At 39.2% G+C, this 25,299-nt stretch overlaps 1 protein-coding gene across 3 annotated transcripts in view; it reads right to left on the minus strand.

Moving 5' to 3' along the window:
* Positions 1–24,804, minus strand: part of ANKRD31 (ankyrin repeat domain 31) — a 137,715-nt gene extending 112,911 nt beyond the window's left edge. For all 3 annotated transcript variants that reach the window (XR_009738979.1, XR_009738978.1, XM_061429988.1), the window contains exons 1-7: positions 24,188–24,804; positions 23,932–24,080; positions 16,124–16,182; positions 14,239–14,274; positions 13,942–14,051; positions 5,364–5,404; positions 477–553 (exon numbers count right to left, since the gene is read on the minus strand). Coding sequence is in view for 1 of the 3 variants with exons in the window: in XM_061429988.1 (XP_061285972.1) it covers positions 477–553; positions 5,364–5,404; positions 13,942–14,051; positions 14,239–14,274; positions 16,124–16,182; positions 23,932–24,035 (427 nt within the window). In the remaining 2 variants the exon portion in view is untranslated. The remainder of the gene's footprint in view (positions 1–476; positions 554–5,363; positions 5,405–13,941; positions 14,052–14,238; positions 14,275–16,123; positions 16,183–23,931; positions 24,081–24,187) is intronic.
* Positions 24,805–25,299: the final 495 nt, after the last annotated feature.

The raw sequence follows: 25,299 nt of genomic DNA on the forward strand, positions 1-25,299 counted from the left end.
AGAGGGCAGAACTTTTAAAGCTTAACTTTTCAATTTCAACTATCATGTCCTTGTACCTTTTCTTATAATACAAGGTTTTAATGACCACTAAGAATATTTTCTACACTGTCATACAACATACTTAGGAGACACTTCAAAGAGAAAGACAGCCATCCTCTAATACAGCTGAAATCAAGCAAATGGTCTGCTATGAACAGAGAAAACAAACACTGTTTTTAAATTTGAGCCCCTGAGTTGCAAGTAAAAGAGCAGACATATGGAGGAACAAGTATTGACTGCACCTGAGCTGCTTCTCACATGAGCAGCTTCAAGCAGCAGGATCCAAGGTCAACAGCAACACTGATTTCATATGTAAAAGTGTATGGCAGCAATTACAATAGACCAGCCTATTTGTAAATAAATCCATACCTAACTAAGGCTTCTATTTTTAGGCAAAGACAAATTCATTTTATATGATTCTACCCATAAAAGCATACCTAGACTACTTCGGTGGTTCAGTGAAAGTTCAGCCTGGGGAAATGATACTGTGAACACTGGATGACTTTTTCTAAACCTCAGGAAAAAAAAAAAAAGTCAATCAATTAATAAATAAATACAAAATTTTAAGTAGAAAAAAAACTACTATTTCTCATTCAGATAAATTTAAATTTCTTTTTAATTTAAAGGAATTTCAAATAGGCTTTGTCTTTGCTCCATCATTCTAGTTACTTTTACAATTACTACCAATTTATTAACATGTAAATTTCAAATGGCCTCAAAACTGGAGAGAGCCAGAATATTAAGGAATGAACTTCAGAAGTGTAAACAAGCTAAAGTACACTTAGACCTGAAAGTAACTTTGGAGATAATTGTCTACCAAATACAGGGGTGGGGTGAGAGAGAAAAATTTGTCCTAATTCATGTAGCATGGCTATTTAAATCCTCAAATACACTTAAAGTTTGTCATTATAGTTTAAGATGTAAGTGAAAGTCAGTAATGAGAAAATTCTCAGACATTATTCACCTTAGTAGTATTTCACAGCAAGGGGAAAAGAGTAGGAAATGCTGAAGGGAAGAGATTACAAGCAAAATAAAGGTCATGCTTAATCTACAATTTTGATCACCTACCCTGGGATAATTAAAAGCTGATTGAAGAAAAGCAATCAGTAAACTATTTTTTTCTCAATCTAATTTACTATACAAATGCAATCAAGATATCTTCCTTAAAAAAAAAAAAAAAACACTGCTCGTTCCAGTTGTTTTAAGTTTTCATGCACCAGGCATAGCTACTTGAATCCTAAGCAAGAATAATAAATTGAACATTCTCTCCTGCCTAAAAAATAGAAGCAATCAATATAAGCTATCTTGAAAATGAAACTGCTCATACAGAATAATTTCCATGAGGCAAACAGAAAAAATGCCAATTTTTTTCCTAAAATATGATTATGAGTACAAGCTGATCTAAAATAAAACAAAATCATAGTCTGAATCAGCAACAGGATTTTTTTTCCTTAATTATAAAAGAGAATTTTGAAATTAGAGCAAACTTTCACCTAAGTTATTAAAAAACTTATTTATATTAGGCATAGTTATTTAGATAAGACTGCAAACAACAGTGACTAGTGTTAACAATGGTAACTAGTCCACTCTGTGGCCTTTTGACACACTGTTTTTATAATTTGCATCATTGGCTAATTAGATGATATTTAAAATTCTCTGACGATTTCTCTGTGGTTTCATGCTTGATTTCTTTCTGAATATTTGTAAAAGAACAGTTCTGTATGTTTTCCTTGCTGTTGGAGTTCTCTGACAGTGTGTCTGCTTTCATCATTGGTTTTGATTTCCTGTCTCATCCTGTAGTCTGCTTAGTCGTAGTCAATCCAGACACCCCCCCCAGCCCCCGAGGCTGCAGTTTACCCATCCATCTCCCCTCCCCCGTCCCCCCACTTGCTCTGGTCATAGCCGTGCTGTGGTCCACAGCGTGTGTCCCCTTAGTCGGGTTTGTGCTTTGTCTTCATGTCTCATTAAATGGTGTTTTTCCCCCATAGCAGTAAGTTGAATTGGTGTATCACTATGCAGTTACAGGAGAAGGCAATGGCAACCCACTCCAGTACTCTTGCCTGGAAAATCCCACGGACAGGGGAACCTGGTAGGCTGCAGTCCATGGGGTCGCACAGCGTCGGACACGACTGAAGCGACTTAGCAGCAGCAGCAGCAAACAACATACACGTCCAATAAGAGAAAAATGATTATATGAATTATAGTATAATAAGTTATACAATGAAAAAATATGAGGTCATTAATGCATGTTTTTAGAAAATATTAAAGATGTGAAATAGTAATTATGGTAAACTACTACTTAAAAATTTAAAAACAAGAGGAATTCCCTGGTGGCCCAGTGGTCAGGAATCCAGGCTTCCACTGCAGGGGGCAGGGGCTCAGTATCTGGTCTGAGAACTGAGACTCCGCAAGCTACATGGTGAGGCCAAAGAAAGAAAAAAAAACAAACAGGAAACAAAACTATCCGCAGACGAATCTCAACTTGGTTGAAAATACAAACAAAACAAAAATATACAGAAAGCCTGAAATAAAATGTTCCAAAATGTTAACAATGGTTCTCTCCAGGCAGTGAGATTATAAATGTTGTATTAGTCTTTTCTTTTTCCAATTCTGAAGATGAACTTATATTGCTGATATATTCAGTAAAAGGGTGATTCTCAAACTTTTGGCCCTTGGACGCCTTTATAATCTTAAAAATTAGTGATGAACTCAAGGAGTTTTTGTTTATGTGGCTTATATTTACTTGTATTTACATGTTAAAAATTAAGATGGAGAAAAAAATGTTAATCATTAACTTAAAAATAACTAATAATCTAATAAATTAATATATTTTATTAAAATTATTGTATTTTCCAAAATGAAAAATAGTGTGAAAGTTTCACATTTTTAAAAATCTCTTTAATATTCAGCTTAATGGAAGACAGCTGCCATCTGAACTGCTACAACACATTCAATCTTTTGCCATGTATTTTTTTATTTGAAGTATATTACAAAAGTCTGGCCTCACACAGACATGCAGTTAGCACTTTAGTAGCCTTTTTGGATAATTGTGCGTATTCTTTTTAGATGACATACCAAGACTCCAGAAGCAATCATCTCCTTAAAGGTTACTGGAAATGTGAAAACTGAAACAAAACCAGTCAACTTTTGTATTGGTCTGTCTTGCCCTTTGACCGGATCTTTCACTTGTCTGTGGATGCTGTTGTGATACCATGCATTGGTCTTTAAGAAACTACTCATGTGTTAAGTTATGCAGATCTTCCCTATATTGATACATTTTATTACAAAAATTTCAAAAAGGTCACCTTCATAAATATTTCCACCAATCTTCCCAGAAAGTTCAAGAAAATATCTGCCATTTACTTGCATAAATAACCAGTTTGTCATTCTTTCAAGTTAAAAAAAGTAAACCATGTTTTTTGGGGTTTTTTTTACAAATCTTGTAACTCAATCAAGTGCTCTTAACTATCACACTTTAAACAGAAGTATAAAAAGATATATATTCAAGGTAGAAATTTAATAAAACTAACAACTTTTCTGCTTCATCAAATGCACTAAGTAAAACTGGCCTTTTTTTTTTTTTTTTTAATTTGAAACAAAAGTTTTCTTTAATGACTAGATTCAAACTTCAGACTGATTTTTCAATTAAACTGAATTAGTAAAATTTCAATAATTTCTATTTTTAAAAGGCACATTCATATATTATAATTATTCCCCTCAAAATGTTTCTTGACTGCTTACAGAACTATTAGCAAGTTATAAATATCAACTTAGCAACAACTAGTTTGTTTTTTTTTTTTAATATTTTAGTGTAGTATTTTAAAAAATCAAAAATAATGTCAAAACCTCAGGACAAAGTGAAAAAACAAAATTTACATAAAGATAGGATCAGTAACAGTGCTGCCCTGTCCCATATCAGAGTCTGAGGCAGAGGGAAAACCGGTGACTCTTGAGAGTGTTGGTGCCCCCTTAAACTTTACATGGGAGGCAAGGGCTTCTCTCAACCCTAATCTTGGCCCTGGTTTTTTTTTTTTTTTTTCTAATTTTATTTTATTTTTAAACTTTACATAATTGTATTAGTTTTGCCAAATATCAAAATGAATCCGCCACAGGTATACATGTGTTCCCCATCCCGAACCCTCCTCCCTCCTCCCTCCCCATACCATCCCCCTGGGCCGTCCCAGTGCACCAGCCCCAAGCATCCAGCATCGTGCATCGAACCTGGACTGGCAACTCGTTTCCTACATGATATTTTACATGTTTCATTGCCATTCAGGAAAGGGAACCCTCTTACACTGTTGATGGGAATGCAAAGTAGTACAGCCACTATGGAGAACAGTGTGGAGATTCCTTAAAAAACTGGAAATAGAACTGCCTTATGATCCAGCAACCCCACTGCTGGGCATACACACTGAGGAAACCAGAAGGGAAAGAGACACGTGTACCCCAATGTTCATCGCAGCACTGTTTATAATAGCCAAGACATGGAAGCAACCTAGATGCCCATCAGCAGATGAATGGATAAGTAAGCTGTGGTACATATACACAATGGAGTATTACTCAGCCATTAAAAAGAATACATTTGAATCAGTTCTAATGAGGTGGATGAAACTGGAGCCTATTATACAGAGTGAAGTAAGCCAGAAGGAAAAACATAAATACAGTATACTAACGCATATATATGGAATTTAGAAAGATGGTAACAATAACCCAGTGTACGAGACAGCAAAAGAGACACTGATGTATAGAACAGTCTTTTTTTTTTTTTTTTAAACTGTAAGTACATGGCCAGGAAAAACAGGACTATTAGTACTATTTGGTGCCCCTGCCCTGATTCCTACTAAGGCTCCATCATTTTATCCACCATTTGCTTTAGCACTGTAAGTGCAAATGTCAATACCATGATATAAGCAAATAATGTGTTGGCATTATTATGAAAATAGTTTTGACCTCACAGACCTCTGGAAAGTCTCAGGGACTCCCGGGGGTCCACAGGCCATGCTTGGTTTTTTCAAAAAAATTTAAAGGACAAGGTCTCTTTAAATATAACAGTTCTATGAAGTCTAATTTCAATAAGCTCTACAAATTCTTCCTTCATGCTATGCTACAAATCTGCTTTTTAATAATCTTAAGTCAGAGAATCAACCCTATTCAATTTTGCTCATGAAATAAAACTTACCTAGAATGTTCGTAAAATAACATATTTATGCTGCTACAGGGACAATTACTCAAGAACATACAATAACCCTAAAATTCTTAAGAAAAAGACTTATTTTAAAATGATTTTTAAAAATCTACAATAATCCAAAAATCATTATACTTACTGTAACAAAGCTCCATTTTGTTCCATTTCATCCTGAGGTTGCTAGAAAGAAAAAACGTTTATTTTCAACTGAGGAATGCGAAGCTAATGCAACAACTAAAAAACTTAACATTTAATATAATTCTTATGTCATTATTTGTTAGATTCTTTTTTATTGTGGCAAAATATACATAAGATTTACCATTTTGACCATTTAAAAAGGTACAGTCCTTTGACATTATGTACTGATGCATAATCATCACCTCCATTTCAAGAACTTTTTGATCTTCCCTAACTGAAACTCCATATCTAAATAATTTTGCATTTACCCTTCTCCCAATCCCTGGCATCCATGCTTCTACTTTCTGTCTCTATGAATGTGACTAAGTGCCTCATATGAAAGGAATCATGTAATACTTGTCCTCTTGTGACTGGCTCATAATAAGTAATATTATTAGTATTCAAGGTTTATCTATGTATCAGCAACTATCAGTATTTTGTTCCTTTCTCAGGCTGAATATTCCATTGTTCGTATGTACCACATTTTATTTATCTACTCATCTATCAATGGATACTTGGGTTGCTTCCATGTTTTGGCTACTGTGAACAGTGCTTCTATGAGTGTAGGTGGACAAACATATTTTCATGTCCCTGCTTTCACTTATTTTGGGTATATACCCAGAAGAGGAGTTTTTAAGTCATATGGTAATTCCATGTTTAATTTTTTGAGGAATGACCATACCATATTTCACAGCTGCTGCACCATTCTACATTTCCCACCAGCAGTGGGCAAGAATTTCAATTTTTCCACATTCTCATCAGTATTTGTTATTTTATTTTGCTAATAGCCATCCTAATACATGAGAGATGGAATCTCGTCATGGTTTTGATGTACATTTCCCTAATGGTTAAAGATATTTAATATCTTCTCATGTGTTTATAAGCCATTTGTACATCTCTTTCTCTCTCTCTTTCTCTTTTTAAGCTGCACTACACAGCTTGTGGAACCTTAGTTCCCGGACCAAGGGTAGAATCCAAGCCCAGCGATGAAAGCCCCAAGTTGTAACCACTGGACCACCAGGAAATTCTCTATATCTTCTTTACTGAAATGTCTATTTATGTCCATTGCCCATTTTTTAGTCAGGTAGTTAGTTGCTGCTATGAGTTTCCATATATTTTGTGCATCAATCTCTAATCAGATTTATGATTTACATATATCAACATGTTCTCCCTTTCTTCAAGTTACTTTTTCACTCGGTTCACAGTGCCATTTGGGTTTCCCTGGTGGCTCAGAGGTTAAAGCATCTGCCTGGAATGCGGGAGACCCGGGTTCGATCCCTAGGTCGGGAAGATCCCCTGAAGAAGGAAATGGCAACCCACTCCAGTAGTCTTGCCTGGAGAATCCCTTGGAGGGAGGAGCCTGGTGGGCTACAGTCCATGGGGTTGCAAAGAGTCGGACATGACTGAGTGACTTCACTTTCACTTTCACACGTTCTCCCTTTCTTTAAGTTACTTTTTCACTCTGTTCACAGTGCCATTTGATGCAGATAGGTTTTAAATTTTCATGAAGTCTAGCTTACCTATTTTTTATTTGTTTGCTTATGCTTTCATGTGCATGAAATCACTGCCAAAGAGAATGTCATGATACTTTCTCCCTGTATTTTCTTCTAAGAGTTTTACGGGTTTGGCCCTTATGTTTAGTTTTTGTCTTAATTTCTTTTCACAAAAGAATCTGTGGAACTTAGGTAAAGAGAAAGGGAGTGTTCCTTCTTTTTAATTCCTAGTTTTCTCCTTTTCTTAGTTCATTAATCCATAATGGTTCTGATGAGACATTCTTGTCAGGTTCTGAGTTCTATATTTCTCCTGAGGGCCAAAAATCATACAATCTCTGTGTCACAGTGTTAAATGCTTAATGGATTCTACTCAATCCTCAGGTCATGCCCAAAAAGCTGAAGTTGTTGTGTCCCTTTCAAAAAAGCTAAAATGCTCTGATAAAATGCTTACATTTTAAGATTTCACAACACACTGGCTTTCATCACTTTAAAAGAAATCCTTACCTTAAATATCTTATTAGAATCAAAGAAAATCTTTAGAAAAAGATCTCTCTTTGGGGGCCTTCTACATTTGTTTCTATGATCAATAATAAAGCTTTCTGAAAATAAAACCATTAGTCTGAACTTCCAAACTATTTTTGATCACTGACAGTCATAATAACAAGAAAACACAAAGTAATGTGAGAACTTCAATGTTCTCCAATTAGTCAAAGTGAAAGTCGCTCAGTCGTGTCCGACTCTTTGCAACCCCATAGACCATACAGTCCATGGAATTCTCCAGGCCAGAATACTGGCATAGGTGGCCTTTCCCTGCTCCAGGAGATCTTCCCAACCTAGGGATCAAACCGGGGTCTCCTGCATTGCAGGCAGATTCTTTACCAGCTGAGCTACCAGGGAAACCCTCTCTAATTCACTGTTCACTGTTATTTATTGATAGTGCATCTTTACACTGCTCAAGGTTACTACACTGGTTCCACACATATATACTTCCTAAGACTTTACAAAAAGCTCAGAGACACACAGCGAAGAAGGAATTTTAAGAAGTAAACTTAGAAAGTCCCAAGGATTAATTAAACAATTCACTTCAGTCGCTCAGTCATGTCCAGCTCTTTGTGACCCCGTGGACTGCAGCACGCCAGGCTTCCTTGTCCATCACAAAATCCCAGACTCAAACTCATGTCCATTGAGTTGGTGAAACCATCAAACCATCTCATCCTCTGTCGGCCCCCTTCTCCTTCTGCCTTCAATCTTTCCCAGCACCAGGGTCTAATTAAACAGGGTATACTTATATACTTGGCTTCCTAAGTGGCTCACTGGTAAAGAAACCACCTACCAATGCAGGAGACGCGGGTTTGATCCCTGGTTTGGGAAGATTCCCTGCCATTCCTTAAATGGCAACTCATTTCAGTATTCTTGCCTAAAGAATCCCATGCACAGAGGAGCCTGGTGGGCTACAGTCTATGGGGTCACAAAGAGTTGGACAAGACTGAGCAGGCACATGTGCACACACACACACACACATTATTTATATATTCACTAGGTAATTTCTGAGTCTTCACAAAGCAATTCATTCAAGCATCTATAACACCCACTTATCTTACTAGAGGACCAGTGAATTTTCCTGTTGAGGGCTAATTATTCCTTTGCTCCTACCCACATAAGGAAAATGCAAAAGATAAGAGAGCAAGTAAGAAGGAAGTCTGCTCCTGACTGCTGATTTTTTCCCTCTTCCACAGGCAGAAATACTCCTCAAGAGATAATGCCTCAGAATATAATGGGTGCTGCAGCTGTTCATTTGTTGATTATCAAAATATAAGGATACACTCAATGCATTCTTTCTTAAGCAGTACAAATTGCTATCTGTGCTGTTGATACATGTGACATCTTCCCCCTGCCCCTTCCAGGTAATTCAAGTGCAGACATTAAAAAAAAAAAAAAACCTATTGGGGGTAGGGTGTGAGAGGTGAAAGAAGGTTTAATTTGTATTAACTAAGAGTACTTGAAAAAGGAACAAGTCTGCTTATAAATCCTTAACCAAAACACAATATTCTACTATCTGAGATCTTCTTCAACTGAATAATGGATTGCTGGGAGAGAAATGGGAGCCTGGCCAACCAGGTCAGCCAGATCAACCCTGGCTCTCCATAAGGCATGAGATGTCTATCCTCAAACTATCCTCACATTCCACAGAACGGAATACACATTCCTGCAGTGCTTCAGTGATCTTGATGAATTATTGATAACGTGTACTTAAAATACCTTTCTCTCACACTGAGGTAGTGAGATTTGGTTATCTATACAGATTTTTTTTTATTATTTTAAAATACCCGCATGATTGTCTTTTAGACTGTTTAATCTGGATATATAGTACCATCTTTACATTGCTTCTGAGTTATAAAATGATAAAACGGTCATTTTAAACTGCACTAAGTGTGCATGCTAAGTCACTTCAGTTGTATCAGACTCTTTGTGACCCTATGGATTATAGCCCTCCAGGCTCCCCTGTCCATGGGATTCTCCAGGCAAGAATACTGGAGTGGGTTGCCATGCCCTCCTCCAGGGGATCTTCGCAACCCAGGGATCAGACCCACATCTCTCATATCTCCTGCACAGGCAGGTTCTTTACCACTAGCGCCACCTGAGAAGCCCTAAACTCCACTGCTGCTGCTGCTGCTGCTAAGTCACTTCAGTCGTGTCCGACTCTGTGCGACCCCATAGATGGTAGCCCTCCAGGTTCCTCTGTCCCTGGGATTCTCCAGGCAAGAACACTGGAGTGGGTTGCCATTTCCTGCTCCAATTCATGAAAGTGAAAAGTGAAAGTGAAAAGTGAAAGTGAAGTCGCTCAGTCGCGTCCGACTCTTCAAGACCCCATGGACTGTAGCCTACCAGGCCCCTCCGTCTGAGTAGTATCTAAATACAACTTAAACACAAAGTAATTTAAACACTGAATGAGAATTGTCTTTACTCTGGCTGAGTTAGGAGCCAAGGCCCTGGTTTCATCCTATTTCTTTCCAAAATAATCCTAAGCAATGGCAACTCTGGGCAGAGACAGCAATTCTAGGACCCTAAGAATTAAAGAAGGTCAGGATGGGTTAGAGTCAGGAAAAAGATACCAAAGACACTAATAATCAGCATAGTAGAGTCAAGGAATTCCCTAAGTTTTGCTCACTCACACTGAATTTGACTGGTCCAGCTATTCATGCCTCAAGAGAGGTAGCTAGTAAGAGAGAATGCTACCTTCTCCTGGGGCTTAAAAAGACCCTGTAGGATGCAACCTACTATATACAGAATAGATAAACAACAAAGTCTTACCATACAGCACAGGGAACTATATTCAATATCCTGTGATAAACCATGAATATGAAAGAGAAAAAATATATATGTATATATGTATAACTGAATCACTTTGTTGTACAGAAGAAATTAACAACATTGTAAATCACTACACTTCAATAACAATTTTTAAAAGCCCTTACAGTACATATTAATATACACATAATCTCTGTAACCTCTGGCTTTACCAACAATAATCCTTCTTCCATTACACAACAAGCCTGTCAAACAAGCCTGTGGTTGTTCATTTCTCTTTAAAGGTTCTCTCTAACGTTCGTTTTAACTGATTTCACCTTTACATATGGATAAGGCTGGAAAGTGGAAACTGCATAATGGAAAGGAAAAGTGAAATTCAACCGGATTCAGAACTCTTAGACAGCATTTCAGAGAGCAGAAGATGGAAGAGGCAACCTGACAGTAATAATCACAGGACTAATCATTATTCCCTGTCAAATAAGCATCTTCCAGATGATTAAACAGAGAAGGCAATGGCACCCCACTCCAGTACTCTTGCCTGGAAAATCCCATGGACGGAGGAGCCTGGTGGGCTGCAGTCCATGGGGTCGCTAAGAGTTGGATACGACTGAGCGACTTCTCTTTCACTTTTCACTTTCATGCATTGGAGAAGGAAATGGCAACCCACTCCAGTGTTCTTGCCTGGAGAATCCCAGGGATGGGGGAGCCTGGTGGGCTGCCGTCTATGGGGTTGCACAGAGTCGAACACGACTGAAATGACTTAGCATTAGATGATTAAAAGCTAATTATATTAATACTAAGATCAATGGTGCCTACTGTATTAGTCAGGGTTCTCCAGAGAAACAGAACTAACAGGATATGTATATACAGAGTAAGAGATGTGTCCTAAATGGCTCATGTAATTATGGAAACTGGCAAGTCCAGATCTGCAATGTGGGCTGTCAGGCTCAAGACCCAAGAAAGCTGACAGTAGACCCAAAGACCCAAAGGCTCTCTGCTGGAGAATTCTCTCTTGCTCAGGGAGGCTGGTCTTTTTCTTCTATACAGGCCTTCAACTGGATGGATAAAGCACACCCTCACCCATAATTGGCCCATTTGATTACGGAGAGCAATCTGATTTACCCAAATCCACTGACTTAAATGTTAATCTCATTCAAAAACATCCTCAAAGAAACTCCCAGAATGTCTCACTAACTATTTGGGTACCCAATGGCCCAGTCAACATGTAAAATTAACTATTATATCTTCTAATTTTGATAGTAATGTCTCCAATTATCTCTCCAGACATACTACTAAGCTAAACAAAATTTTAAAAATTTCTATGTAAAATTTAAAAACTGCTTGCCGTATCACCTATAAAGAACAAAACTGCTTGCCATATAGCACCTATAAAGAACTGCTTGCCTATAGCACCTGCAAGACCCAACAAAAATGATATTTTAAAACTTCTTATGTTTTTAAAAATTAGCATGGTACTTGTCAAACCAAAGATTCTCATTATCATCTTCATAGTTTGCCCTTACTTAAAATGTTCCACCATTTTTTTAAAAAAAATCTTTATTGGAGTATAGTTTCTTTACTATATGTTTACTATAGCTTTAATGCTGTGTTAGTCTCTGGTGTAAAGTAAAGTGAATCACTTATATGTATATATATATCCCCTCTTTTTTAGATTTGCTTTCCCTTTAGGTCACCACAGATCACTGAGTAGAGTTCCCTGTGCTAGACAGTAGGTTCTCATTAGTTATCTATTTTATACATAGTGGTGTATATATGTCATTCCCAATCTCATCATTTCTAAAATTGTTTTGAAGTTGAAATGTCAGTATTATATCTAAGTTTTAATGAAAATTTTGTTTAGAAATCTGTTTAGTAACTGAATTATTTAGAATTTACTTAACATCAGATTTTGAAGCAATACATATTCAAGTTTCAAAACAATACATTATTTTTTTCTTTAAATTAACTTTGGGAAGTTATTTAAAGAGACCAGTGCCTTTCCTGGTCTATTTATTTGATAAAATCATTATCTCTCACATAGTTAAATTTCTAAAGGTTTATTTTCAAAGAATACAATTAAAAACTGTGAAAGTAGCAGTATCTTATCAATTAAAAAAAACACTAATTAAAATTTGCTACAGATGTTTAACACTTTGATAACATGGCCTAACTTACTGTTAAAAAAAAATGGGGGAGAAGCAGGGGAAAGTTAAAGGAGGTATCTATTTTACTACCAATGAAATTCTATGAAGGCAAAAAAAGAAGGACAAATACCAAATACTTCATTTAACCCTTCTTATCTTAAGAAGCCCATGGTCAGCAGATAGCTGATTTACAATCTGATGAAAGAATCTTTGAAAGATAGTCAGGCCTCTAAGGCAATTGTTTCAATCTAGCTGATCATTAGAAATTTCTTGGGAGGCTTTTGAAAAATGGAGAGTCCTAGGTTCTACTCAAATATGAGTCTGAGAGTCTATATTTTTAATTAGATTTGACTACCAAAAAGGTTTGGTAATCAAGCTTTCAAAATTACCATTCTGAGGTACAATCTAGAGCCAAGTACAATATTCACATAATAAACATTTCTGAGATAAAGAGAAAAAATTTAATTTTTATTTCCCATTTCACAGTTACTAAAGCTAAAGGGGAAAATTTTTTTTCTTCTTAATTCAGAAGTTATAAAACATATTTAAACGAACTGTTAGAAACTAAATACAGGCATCTCCAGCTTTTAAAAAAATATTTGGTGTTGTATTTTTCTCTTTTGACTTAGTTATACAAGTTATACACCTTCCTAGATACAATATCCGGAGAAGGCAATGGCACCCCACTCCAGTACTCTTGCCTGGAAAATCCCATGGACAGAGGAGCCTGGTAGGCTGCAGTCCATGGGGTCGCCAGGAGTCAGACGCGACTGAGCGACTTCACTTTCTCTTTTCACTTTCATGCATTGGAGAAGGACATGGCAACCCACTCCAGTGTTCTTGCCTGGAGAATCCCAGGGACGGGGGAGCCTGGTGGACTGCTGTCTATGGGGTCACACAGAGTTGGACACGACTGAAGCGACTTAGCAGCAGCAGCAGCAGATGCAATATCAAAGAAACCCTCACAGTCACTCTTTGAAACTTCTGTCAATTTCTGCTATTAAAATACATGTATTCTCTCTTCCATTCCTTAAATTCTGTAGTTATCTCTGGTTAGTTAACTTATTTATGGCAAGGTGCTAAATGAATCATCCCTTAATTTTCCCCATGGTGACTGCATTAAAAAGAAACAAGTGAAAATTTGTGTATATAATGTATGCCTGCACACATGTACTCTCTCTCTCTCTCACACACACACACACGCGCACACACACACACACACAGGACAATAGAGGGGGTCTTTCAGTGGCCTGTATCTCAAATTACACCACACAGATTAGTATCTTATTCACAAATTTAAGGTGACCTCTAACATACAATGGAGATGAAAACTGTTAATTATTATATCTTATTTTAGCCTATTTTAACTGTCTCAATCCCACATTTCTATGAGAAAGAGAAATAAATAAAAGAGCCTAAAACATTTGACTTTTACATAAGAAACAGAGTGACTGGCTAAGAAATGGGAAAAGAAAGAAAGAAAGAAAGAAAAGCAAAACAATAGCAAAAAGAATTAATCATGAGTAATTTTCCTTTATTTCAAATAGCATTACTAATTTTTAAAAAGCATGCATTTAATCAGTATGCTACACACCTGTAAGACTGTATCCTCAATAAGAATAAGCATTGTTTGATTTATTCTCATTTGCTCCTGTGGATCCTCTCTGAATCTGAATCTAACCTGAATCTCTGGAGAAGATGTACCTAAATGAAATACAATCACAGGTCATTTGCAATAGTGTTATTGTTCTGCTTTAACAATGACCCAAGGCTTCACTCACACACACACACACACACATACACAAAACTGTAAATGGTTAATATTAAAGTATGCCTAACCCTGGCACTCTTCAAAAATGCAAATTAAAATAAACAGATACATTTTACTTACCAGTTTGGCAAAGGTTGCGTATGTCCTGTGTTGGATCTAGAGAGAAAAAGCCATCTTTTAGAGGAGGCAATATATGTCAAAATCTGACATGTGTTCATCCTTTAAAATCAAATTAATTTTAGCTGCTTATGCTAAGGAAATAATCAGAAAAGTAGGCAAACATACTGAGAAGCATCAAACATTATCAAGTTATTATGTAAAGGTATATTCATATAATGGAATAAAGGCAGCAATTTAACAGGCTGGGGTAGATCAATATAACAAAGAAAAAATATATGTAGGACAATACTAATGATTAAAAAGCGTATTTAGATTGGTACACAGATGTCTAGAAAACAACACAAATACTAAACACTGGCAATTGTTAGGTGCTAAATTAACAGAGAAAAGTAGGCGATGGGATCTTTCACTTTTTATATTATATAATATTACACTTTAAAAATGTTATACTTTTAATAATTAGCAAAATAATTAAGGTCTATCCACCATTTGGAAAAGGGAAGGGAAGCAAAGGGAAAAAACTTTGTTGGAATATTGAAACAGAAATCCAACTTCTTCCTAGTGGCATTTTATACATCATAAGAATACACTTTGGAGACCAATGTTACACAATATCCCTTCCAATTACATGTAGGAAAAACTGTTCCAAGATCAAACTGTAATTTGCCATTGGGGTATCAGGTGCGATGATGTACAGCAAGGACTTTGTGAACTACAGCTGACCCTTGAATAACAGGGGGTCCACTTAAACAAGGATGTTTTTTAATGGATATACATTCGGCCCTCCACAACCGTGAGTTTGACATGCACAGATTCCACCAACCACACATGAAATCGTGTACTGTGTTTACAATTCACAGCTGGTGGAGTCTATGAATGTGCAGTACACAGATGTGGAGGGCCAACTACGGGACTTGGGGATTTGGGTGTATACAGAGGCTCCTGCAAACAGTCCCCCACGGATACCTAGGCACAAGTGCATACACACAAGAGTTCCATGATGGTTAGGATATTTTCCTTCTGTCCTACACCTATTTCCAGATATTCTCCAATAAAAAATGGCTCACAGGAAGAATCATAAAAGGAAATAACCCACTACTTGAATGGCTTTCTGCAAAATTAATCTTTCTGAACTGCAACAATCAGTGATAGATTTTTCTGGAAGTGTAAATATTGATCTAGAAGTGGACTCAAGGAGGTTTGGAGAATTTGTAAGTGAAAGGCTCTTTTTAAAAAATACATACCAAGGATACTTGTACTCAATTTTAGTCTGACAGAATCAGACTGATTATTAAAAAGTATTATTCACTTTGCAAATAGGAAAGTTCGAGAGTTAAGTGGGAGATCTCTGGGGGGAGAACTGCTATCCCAGTGCTACTTCCACATTATCAGTAGCCCTCTTTAGGAGTCATAAACATCTTCTAGAAGTTACAAACCCCATTGCTATCCTTAAAACAACAGATCTTAAGATCTGTTACAGATGCCTGTAAGAAATTTATTCTGTGTAAAGTTAAAGAATAAGACTAAATATAAAAGAAGTTAATAGAATAATAATACTTGGAAAATTAAAGGGACTGCTGCTGCTGCTAAGTCACTTCAGTCGTGTCCGACTCTGTGTGACCCCACAGACGGCAGCCCACCAGGCTCCCCCGTCCCTGGGATTCTCCAGGCAAGAACACTGGAGTGGGTTGCCATTTCCTTCTCCAATGAATGAAAGTGAAAAGAGAAAGTGAAGTCACTCAGTCGTGTCTGACTCTTCATGACCCCATGGACTGCAGCCTACCAGGCTCCTCCGTCCATGGGATTTTCCAAGCAAGAGTACTGGAGTGGGGTGCCATTGCCTTCTCCGTAAAGGGACTACTTAGTGAAAAGAATTATTTCTCACCTTTACTGGGATGGAGACTGAACTCAGATCTAAGAGACGTGTCTTGATTAAAAAGCAACCTTTCAGAAACAAAAAAGAAGGTATAGATGTTATGATGTTTCTTAAAGACTAACAATTCAACTGTCATTTAAGTTTTTTTTCCAGTTTTACTGAGATGTAACTGACATATAATATTGTATAAGTTTAAGTTATACAGTGTGATGATACACAGCATGCACTGCAAAATGATTAAGTGAATAAACTTTTAACATAGTTCAATATAAACTACTCATAAAATTATAACTAAATTTGCTAAAATTCCTAGTTATACCGCTGTTAATATTCTATATCAATGCATTTTTTCAGAAATATAGTCTTTAAAACTTATCCACGATGACTCACACACCTACGGGTACCTTATTTTTGACAAAGGAGGCAGGAGCATACATTGGGGCCGACAGCCTCTTCACTAAGTGGTGCCGGGAAAACTGGCAGCTATGTGTGAAGGAGTGAAGTCAAGCACTTCCTAACGCCACGTGCTCGGTCGCTCAGTCGTGTCTGACTCTGCGAGCCCCTGGTCTGCAGCCCGCCAGGCTCCTCTGTCCATGGGATTCTCCAGGCAAGAATACTGCAGTGGGTTGCCATTTCTTCCTCCAGGGGATCTTCCCAACCCAGGGATTGAACCCAGGTCTTCCACACTGCAGGCGGATTCTTTACCATCTGAGCCACCATGCATGCCCTCCTAATGCCACACAAAGATAAACTCAAAATGAATTAAAGACCTAAATGTAAGACCAGAAACTATAAAACTCTTAGAGGAAAATACAAGCAGAACACTTGATGACATAAATCAAAGCAAGATTCTCTATGACCCACCTCCTAGAGTAATGGAAATAAAAGCAAAAATAAGTAAGTGGGACCTAATGAAACTTAAAAACTTTTGCACAGCAAAGGAAACTACAAACAAGGTGAAAAGACAACCCTCAGAATGGGAGAAAATAATAGCAAAGGAAACAACTGACAAAGAATTAATTTCCAAAATACACAAGCAGCTCATACAACTCAATACCAGAAAAACTAAAAGCCCAATCAAAAACTGGGAAAAAGACCTAAACAGACATTTCTCCAAAGAAGACATACAGATGACTAACAAAACACATGAAAAGAGGCTCAACATTGCTCATTATTAGAGAAATGTAAATCAAAACAAGATACCATTTCACACCAGTCAGAATGGCCATCATCAAAATTCTACAAACAATAAATGCTGGAGAGGGTGTGGAGAAAAGGGAACCATCTTGCCAGTCGGAATGTAAATTGATACAGCCACTATGGAAGACAGTATGGAGATTCCTTAAAAAAAAAACTAGTAATAAAACCACTATATGACCCAGCAATCCCACTCCTAGGCATATACCCTGAGGAAACCAAAACTGAAAAAGACACATGTATCCCATTGTTCATTGAAGCACTATTTACAATAGCTAGAACATGGAAGCAACCTAGATGCCCATCAACAGATGAGTGGATAAAGCAGCTGTGGTACATATCTACAATGGAATATTACTGAGCCATAAAAAGGAGTGCATTTGAGTCAGCTTCTAATGAGGCTATTATACACAGTGAAATAAATAAGAAAGAGAAATATAAATATCATATACTAATGCATATATATGGAATCTAGAAAGATGGTACTGATGAATTTATTTGCAGGGCAGCAATGGAGAAATAGACATAGAGAACAGATGGACATGGGGGATGTGAGGAGGGAGAGAGTGAGATGTATGGAGAGAGTAACATGGAAACTTACGTTACCATATGTAAAATAGACACCCAACCAGAATTTGCTGTTTGACTCAGGGAACTCAAACAGGGGCTCTGTGACAGTCTAGACAGGTGGGATGGGGAGGGAGATGGGAGGAAGCTTTGTGAGGGAGGGGACATGGGTGTACCTATGGCTGATTCTTGTTGATGTTTGACAGAAAACAACAAAATTTTGGAAAGCAATTAAAAAATAAATTAAAAAACTTTTCCAAGATGAAAATTAAGACTTATTCATGTGCTCATGTTCTTTTTAAATAAATACTCTGCTATTTTTGGGTATTTTGGAGTAAGGGGCAAACATCAATATAGTTTTTGAACAGAAATGAAATGAGGAGATGATGTGAAGGAACCAGTGCTGGTGGGTTTTTTCATTCACCTTTCTCTACATCACAGAGAATTTAAGATCCCAGGGTTAAATTCAAGTGTATATTTTCAGAACATAAATAACAGAAATTTAAGTTTTGGATTCACATCTTACTATGTTCTAGGCAGCACCAAGGTAAAGAGAAAAGATAGTCCTTGTTCTCAAGAAGCTTCAGATCTGGTGAGTGATAAAAACAGCAGATATATCATGGCAAGTATGCTACTAAGCAGAGCATTCTAAGTATGCTACTATATATCATTCTAAGTATGCTACTAAGAATTTCTTCTGTTTAAAAAATCTTTAAAGAATGAAAAAAAAAATGGGCAAAGGATTTGAATAGACACTTCTCCAAAGAAGATATACAAATCAGTTCAGTTCAGTCACTCAGTCACGTGTGATTCTTTGCAACCCCACGGACTGCAGCACACCAGGCTTCCCTGTCCATCGCCAACTCCCGGAGCTTGCTCAAACTCATGTCCATCGGGTCAGTGATACCATCCAACCATCTCATCCTCTGTCGTCCCCTTCTCCTCCTGCCTTCAATCTTTCCCAGCATTAGGGTCTTTTCCAATGAGTCAGCCCTTTGCAACAGGTGGCCAGAGTATTGGAGCTGCAGCTTCAGTATTAGTCCTTCCAACAAGCGTTCAGGACTGATTTCCTTTAAGATTGACTTGTTTGATCTCCTGGCAGTCCAGGGGACTCGAGAGTCTTCTCCAAAAACACAGTTTAAAAGTATTAATTCTTCGGCACTCAGCTTTCTTTATGGTCTTTCTTTACGGTCCAACTCTCACATCCACACATGACTACTGGAAAAACCATAACTTTGACTAGACAGCACTTTGTTGACAATGTGTCTGCTTTTTAATATGCTCTCTAGGTCTGTCATAGTTTTTCTTCCAAGGAGCAAGTGTTTTTTAATTTCATGGCTGCAGTCACCATCTGCAGTGATTCTGGAGCCCAAGAAAAGAAAGTCTATCACTGTTTCCATTGTTTCCCCATGTATTTGCCATGAAGTGATGGGACTGGATGCCATGATCTTAGTTTTCTGAATGTTGAGCTTTAAGCCAACTGTTTCACTCTCCTCTTTCACTTTCATCAAGAGGCTTTTTAGTTCCTCTTCACTTTCTGCCACAAGTGTGGTGTCATCTGCATATCTGAGGTTACTGATATTTCTCTTGGCAACATGAAAAATGCTCAACAATACTAAGCATTAGGAAAACCATAATGAGATACTACTTCACACCAACCAAAAACAAATAAACAAACAAAAAACAAAAATAACAAATGTAGCAAGTATATGGAGAAACTGGAACTCTTGTTCATTGCTAGTGGGAATGTAAATTGGTACAGCCACTGTGGAAAACAGTATGGTGCGTCCTCAAAAAATTAGACACAGATTTACAGTTTGATCTAATAATTCCATTTCTGTGTATGTACACAAAACAACTGAAAACAGAGACCTGAATTTGTACACTTATGTTCACAGAAACACTATTCACAACAGCTAAAAGGTGGAGATTGACAAGTGTCCACTGACAGATGAGTAGATAAACAATGTGGAACCTACATATAGTGGAATATTTTTCAGCCTTAAAAAGGAAAGAAATACTAATAAATGCTACATCATGGACAGACCTTAAAGACATCATATTAAGTGAAAAAAGTCAGACATAAAGGAACAAAAATGGTATCATTCCACTTACATGAGGTACAGAGAGTAATCAGATTCATAGAAACAGAAAGCAGAATGGTGGCTGCCAAGGGCTGATGGCAGGGAAGAATGGGGAGTTATACACAGAGTGTCAATTTGGGGAGATGAAAAAATTCTAGAGATAACTAGTAGTGATGGCTGCACAAGAATGTGAATGTATTTAATGTCACTGAATTATACACTTGAAAATGGCTAAAACGCTATTCTACATTATATATATATATCTCACCACAATTAAAAAAAAATGTTTTAAAATCTTTCCAGAATCCAAGAATGTAACAATGTACTAAGGCATAAATATATGATTTGGAACCCGGGTGTTTTTTTTTTTACCCATTCTACTTTTTTATGGAAAATTACAAATAATCACAAATAAAAGACAATAGTACACTCACCATCTGAGTGCAATAATTATCAGTACCCAGCCATTATTGCTTCCTCTATAACCCTTGCCATCCTCTCCACCCAGTGTGAGTCTCTTACTAGATTATTTTTAAAGCAAATCCTGAACATCTTATTCCATTTCATCTGGAAATATTTCAGTATTCAATTCTAAAAGATAAGGACTCTTTTAACATAACCATAATAATCACACCTGTAAAAACAGCCAAAACTACATATTTTAAAAAGCTAATAATTACTTAATGTTATTAAATGTTTTATAGTCTATAGTAAGCAACCTCTTTAATGGCTCTCAGTATTTATACCCTTGTATATGGTATTTATCCTTGAGTATGGACTGGATCCAGCAACTCTTCTCATAAACAAAACACAGCAAACAGGTTGGGATGTGGCCTCACTGGCTTCCATCTTCTCCTCTCATTCTCTCGCTGCTTCCCTCTTGTGGAAGCCAGCCTGCCAGGTTGCGGATGTCCTTTGCAGAAGCCTACATACCAGGAAACTAAGGGAGGCCCCCATCAACAGAGAGGAGCCAAGGGCTAAAGTCAACAGCCAAAGAAGGAGCTGAATCTCACAACCACCGTTCGGGTAGTGGCTCCTTCTCATGAAACCGTGAGATGAATGCAGCCTTCTGAGTCCTTGAGCCTGATGATTAGTCAAGCAACTCCTCAACTCCTGAACCACAGAAACTACACAGTATGTTTATTGCTTTAAGAAGTTAATACGTTTTGGAGTAAGCTGCTATACAGCAATGTAAACTAACAGACAGATTGCAGTCAGATTTCCCTGTCTCTTTTTTCAATGGTTTTGTTCATATTGGGATCCAAACAAGATACACACATTGCATTTGGTTGTATGTCTCTTAAGTCTCTTTTAAAATCTGCAAGTTATACCTTTCCCTGCCCCTTACAATTTATTTGTTGAAGAAACTGGGTTGGTTTTCCCATAGAGTTTCCCACATTTGGGATTTGAAGACTACATGTCATGTGTTCGTCTGTCCTGTATATTTCCTGTAAACCAGTTATTAGATCGAGAGGTTTGATCTGATTCAACTGAGGAGGCAATATGTGTACTTTCTACAGGAGATAACAAAGAATGTGTTGAGAAAGGCAGTCGTGCGCATATCACCTTTCACCCCTGCTAGGCCTTGGGTCTGGAACATTTTCCTCCTAAAAGACAGAGTCCTCCCAGCCTGTACTGGACTTACCACCTTGTATGGGAATACACTTCCCTGTCTAGCCTCAGGGTGTACTCCTCTGTTCTGTTGAAAAGTGTGTGCCAACCCCACTACTCTGTGTGTCCTCTGTGGGGAGAGGATGAAGTCCTTCGTCCGGTGGCACCAGAGAGGGGTGTGCAGGCCAATGACCCTGCATCAGCTGCAGAGAGTGGCTGCTGGCCATGGGGGACTGATGCCCACTACTGAAGCTAATCTTGCTCTATCTCTTCTCTCAGAGTTTACAGCTTTAAGAATAGTACTTGGCACCATTCTGTTTTAATCACTGGAGGAGTAATTATTTTGACATAGATCCTGACCCAAAATGTTTCTTACTTTAGCTATTTTAGTCCAATTATTCATTGTCTCATTGTATCTTGCTTTATATTTTTCCCTTCTGCAACTGTATCCTTTATAACAGGTATTTTTCATCTAGACAATTCATGAGGACAGTGCTAGTCTGTCTTAAAGGACAGAATGAACACTCATTTTATAGGGTATTTTATTCAATTAGCCTTTATATTCACTTATAATGTTCACAGAATATGATTTGACCTGAACATATACTTGCTGTTGCTGCTAAGTCGCTTCAGTCATGTCCGACTCTGTGCGACCCCATAGACGGCAGCCCACCAGGCTCCCCCGTCCCTGGGGTTCTCCAGGCAAGAACACTGGACTGGGTGGCCATTTCCTTCTCCAATGCATGAAAGTGAAAAGTGAAAGTGAAGTCGCTCAGTCGTGTCCAACTCTTAGCGACCTCATGGACTACAGCCCACCAGGCCCTCCGTCCATGGGATTTTCCAGACAAGAGTACTGGAGTGGGGTGCCATTAGAACTCCTGAATTGGAATCCACCTTTTAACAGGATTCTGAAGTGATTTAAAGAAATAAAAAACTTTTCATTGGAATTTACAAAGCCCCGATCCAGGGCATGCATGAGTGAATGAAAATCTGATTATGCTACTCCTCCACTTAAGATCTTAGAGACTCATACAAGCTCTAAGAAGCCTTACATGACCTTATCCTACCTTTCTCTCCAGGCTCATCTTTCACCACACCTATCACAACATTTAACACATCAGTAATACTTAACTGTTTGCACGTTCCAGCACACATAACACATTGCTATGTCCCACCACGACACCCTTACCCAGGCAGTTCCCTTGGCCTAAAAACCTCTTCACCTGACTTAACTCCTATCCATCTTCACGCCTCTACTCAGAAGCCAACTCTGTATAGCAGATGGGAATCCACCTGTCAGTGCAGGGGACATGGGTTTGATCCCTGGTCTGAGAAGATTTCACATGCCGAGGGGCAGCTAGCCCCCTGCCACAACTACTGAGCCGGCACCGGTGTGCCGACACCCTACGCTCAACAAGAGAAGCCACCACGATGAGGAAGCCCGTGCACCCCAACAAAGAGTAGCTCCCCAATGACTGCAACTGGAGAAAGCATATGCGCAGCAACTCAAGGGAACCAAACATAAATAAATAAATTACAGAAGACAACCCCCCTCTGAGCTCCTAAACCAGCCTGCACCTACCTCCAACCCTGAACTTCCCACACAATATTGAAACGATCTGTTTATGGCTTTCCTGGCCTGCAGGTTTCTCAAAGGCAGTGGCCTCTTCTCTTTTATCTTCTCCCCGTGTCCAGCACAGAGAACTACCTATGTTTTGATGAAAGAACTACCATCTTCTCTTGATTCTTATAAAGCTATCCGTCTCCAGTTTGGCAGTAACCAGCTCCCCCATCACACGATCGTTTCTGGAAAGTATAGGAACTGCCCCTTACACGTGAGTTAGGAGTCGCTTGAAGCGTAACGCATGAAGGGTTTAGACCCAATACTTTTGTACCTGTGCAAAAAAGCCCCAGGCTAAGAAAGCGGGCTTTTTTAAAATGCCGTAATGGTGGCTCAGAGGTTAAAGAGTCTGCCTCCAATGCAGGAGATCCGGGTTCGATCCCTGGGTGGGGAAGATCCCCTGGAGAAGGAAATGGTAACCCACTCCAGTATTCTTGCCTGGAGAATCCCATGGACAGAGGTGCCTGGTAGGCTACAGTCCACGGGGTCGCAAAGAGTCGGACACGACTGAGCGACTTCACTTTCTTTCCTTCCAATGCCACTTAACTATAAAGCTCATTCGGTCCTAGGTGAGGGGGTATGGGGAGGGTTTGGGGGTCTTTATCTACAAAGTTCTTAGCTCAGGCCTGGGCGCCCACAGGCCCTACTCCCGCCTGCACGCAGTCTGGCTGGGAACACCTCCCCCTCAAATCTCCGAGGGCCACCCGCCGCCAAGGCCCCGGCCCAAGGGCGGTCACCTTCTCCAGGGCAGCGCCTCTTCCTCGGGGTCGCTCTCCGTCACGGACCCCTCTACCACCGTTTCATCGCTGTCCCAGTCTGCGGCCTGGGAGCCTTCTTCCATCTCCACGTCGCACTCGGAGTCTTTCTTATCCTCCTTCTCCAACTCCTCCATTTCCGCAAAACAAAAAAAATTTGTTTTTTAATTAAAAAAAGTAAAAATCACAAAACAAAAAGTGCTCTGAGGGCCAGGAGAAATTATGAATTAATAAGCACATTCTTGGCGGGAGACCGGCCTGTTCCGCGAGTGCAGCGCCTCAGGCCGCGAGTGCGTCGTGAGGGAAGCAGGCCAGCGCCGCGGTGTGATCGCACGCGGCCGGCAGGGGGAGCCTCACGTGGCCGACAGGCGCAGCCGCGCGCCGCCTGCAGGGGGAGCCGGGCGCCGCACGTCAGCACGCCGCACGACGCCCCCGCCCCGCCTCGCCCCGCCCCGGCCCCGCCTCGCCCCGGTCGTGGCCGGAAGGAGCCGAGCGACGTCCAGAGGGCCCAGGGATTCTCGGCGATCCAGGGCGTGGCTTGCTACCGCACCCACTTTCCGCACTTTTGCTTTGAGGCCCAGCGGTCCTCAAAGGGACCGGAGGTGCGGCCGCGGGGATCAGACAGGAAGCGTTGCCGCAGACAGACCGCAGGCCGAGCCCGCCTAACGCTTCCGGCAGAGAGGGAGAGCTGGGTCAGGTCCCCGTGCAGCGCCATCTCCAGGCTTGTGAGACGCAGACCCCGGAAGGAACTGTCGCCTCCGACAGACTTCTCTGAAGCCAGAATGTAATCTTAGCCCCGAAGAGTGCTTTTGAGTCCTCCAACTGCTACCTTTTCCACATCCCCTTCCCCCCAAAGTCGCCTTAAGTAGGCAAAAACAAAAATATTAATCAGGAGTTTTTAAATCACCAGCTGATTTATTAATAACTGATGTATCTTGTATTTCTTTTTTTCCCCCTCATCAACTCTTTGGTTATCCTGGAATACAAATGCTTTATTTTTTCCCTTTATTAATTTTTATAATAATATGGGTGCCTGAGTGAGTGAGTCAGTGATAGTCGCTCAGCCGTGTCCGACTCTGCGACCCCATGGACTGACAAGCCCACCAGACTCCTCTGTCCATGGAATTCTCCAGGCAAGAATACTAGAGTGGGTTGCCATTTCCTTCTCCAAATATGGGTGCCTAGCAACATCCAAAAATTACCAATTATTTTTAAATGAAGTGACTAGATTTTTATATATATGATTTCAGCCTGTTAAAATGTTTTAAATTGAAACTCTTAAAACAAAGCCAAGTGGGCCCCACCTGCCAAGTGAGAGGAAGACTCCAATATGACAGGCTGCTTCTGCAT

The sequence above is a fragment of the Bos javanicus genome, chromosome 10 (genome assembly GCF_032452875.1).
Source record: "Bos javanicus breed banteng chromosome 10, ARS-OSU_banteng_1.0, whole genome shotgun sequence".
Taxonomy (NCBI): Eukaryota; Metazoa; Chordata; class Mammalia; order Artiodactyla; family Bovidae; genus Bos; species Bos javanicus.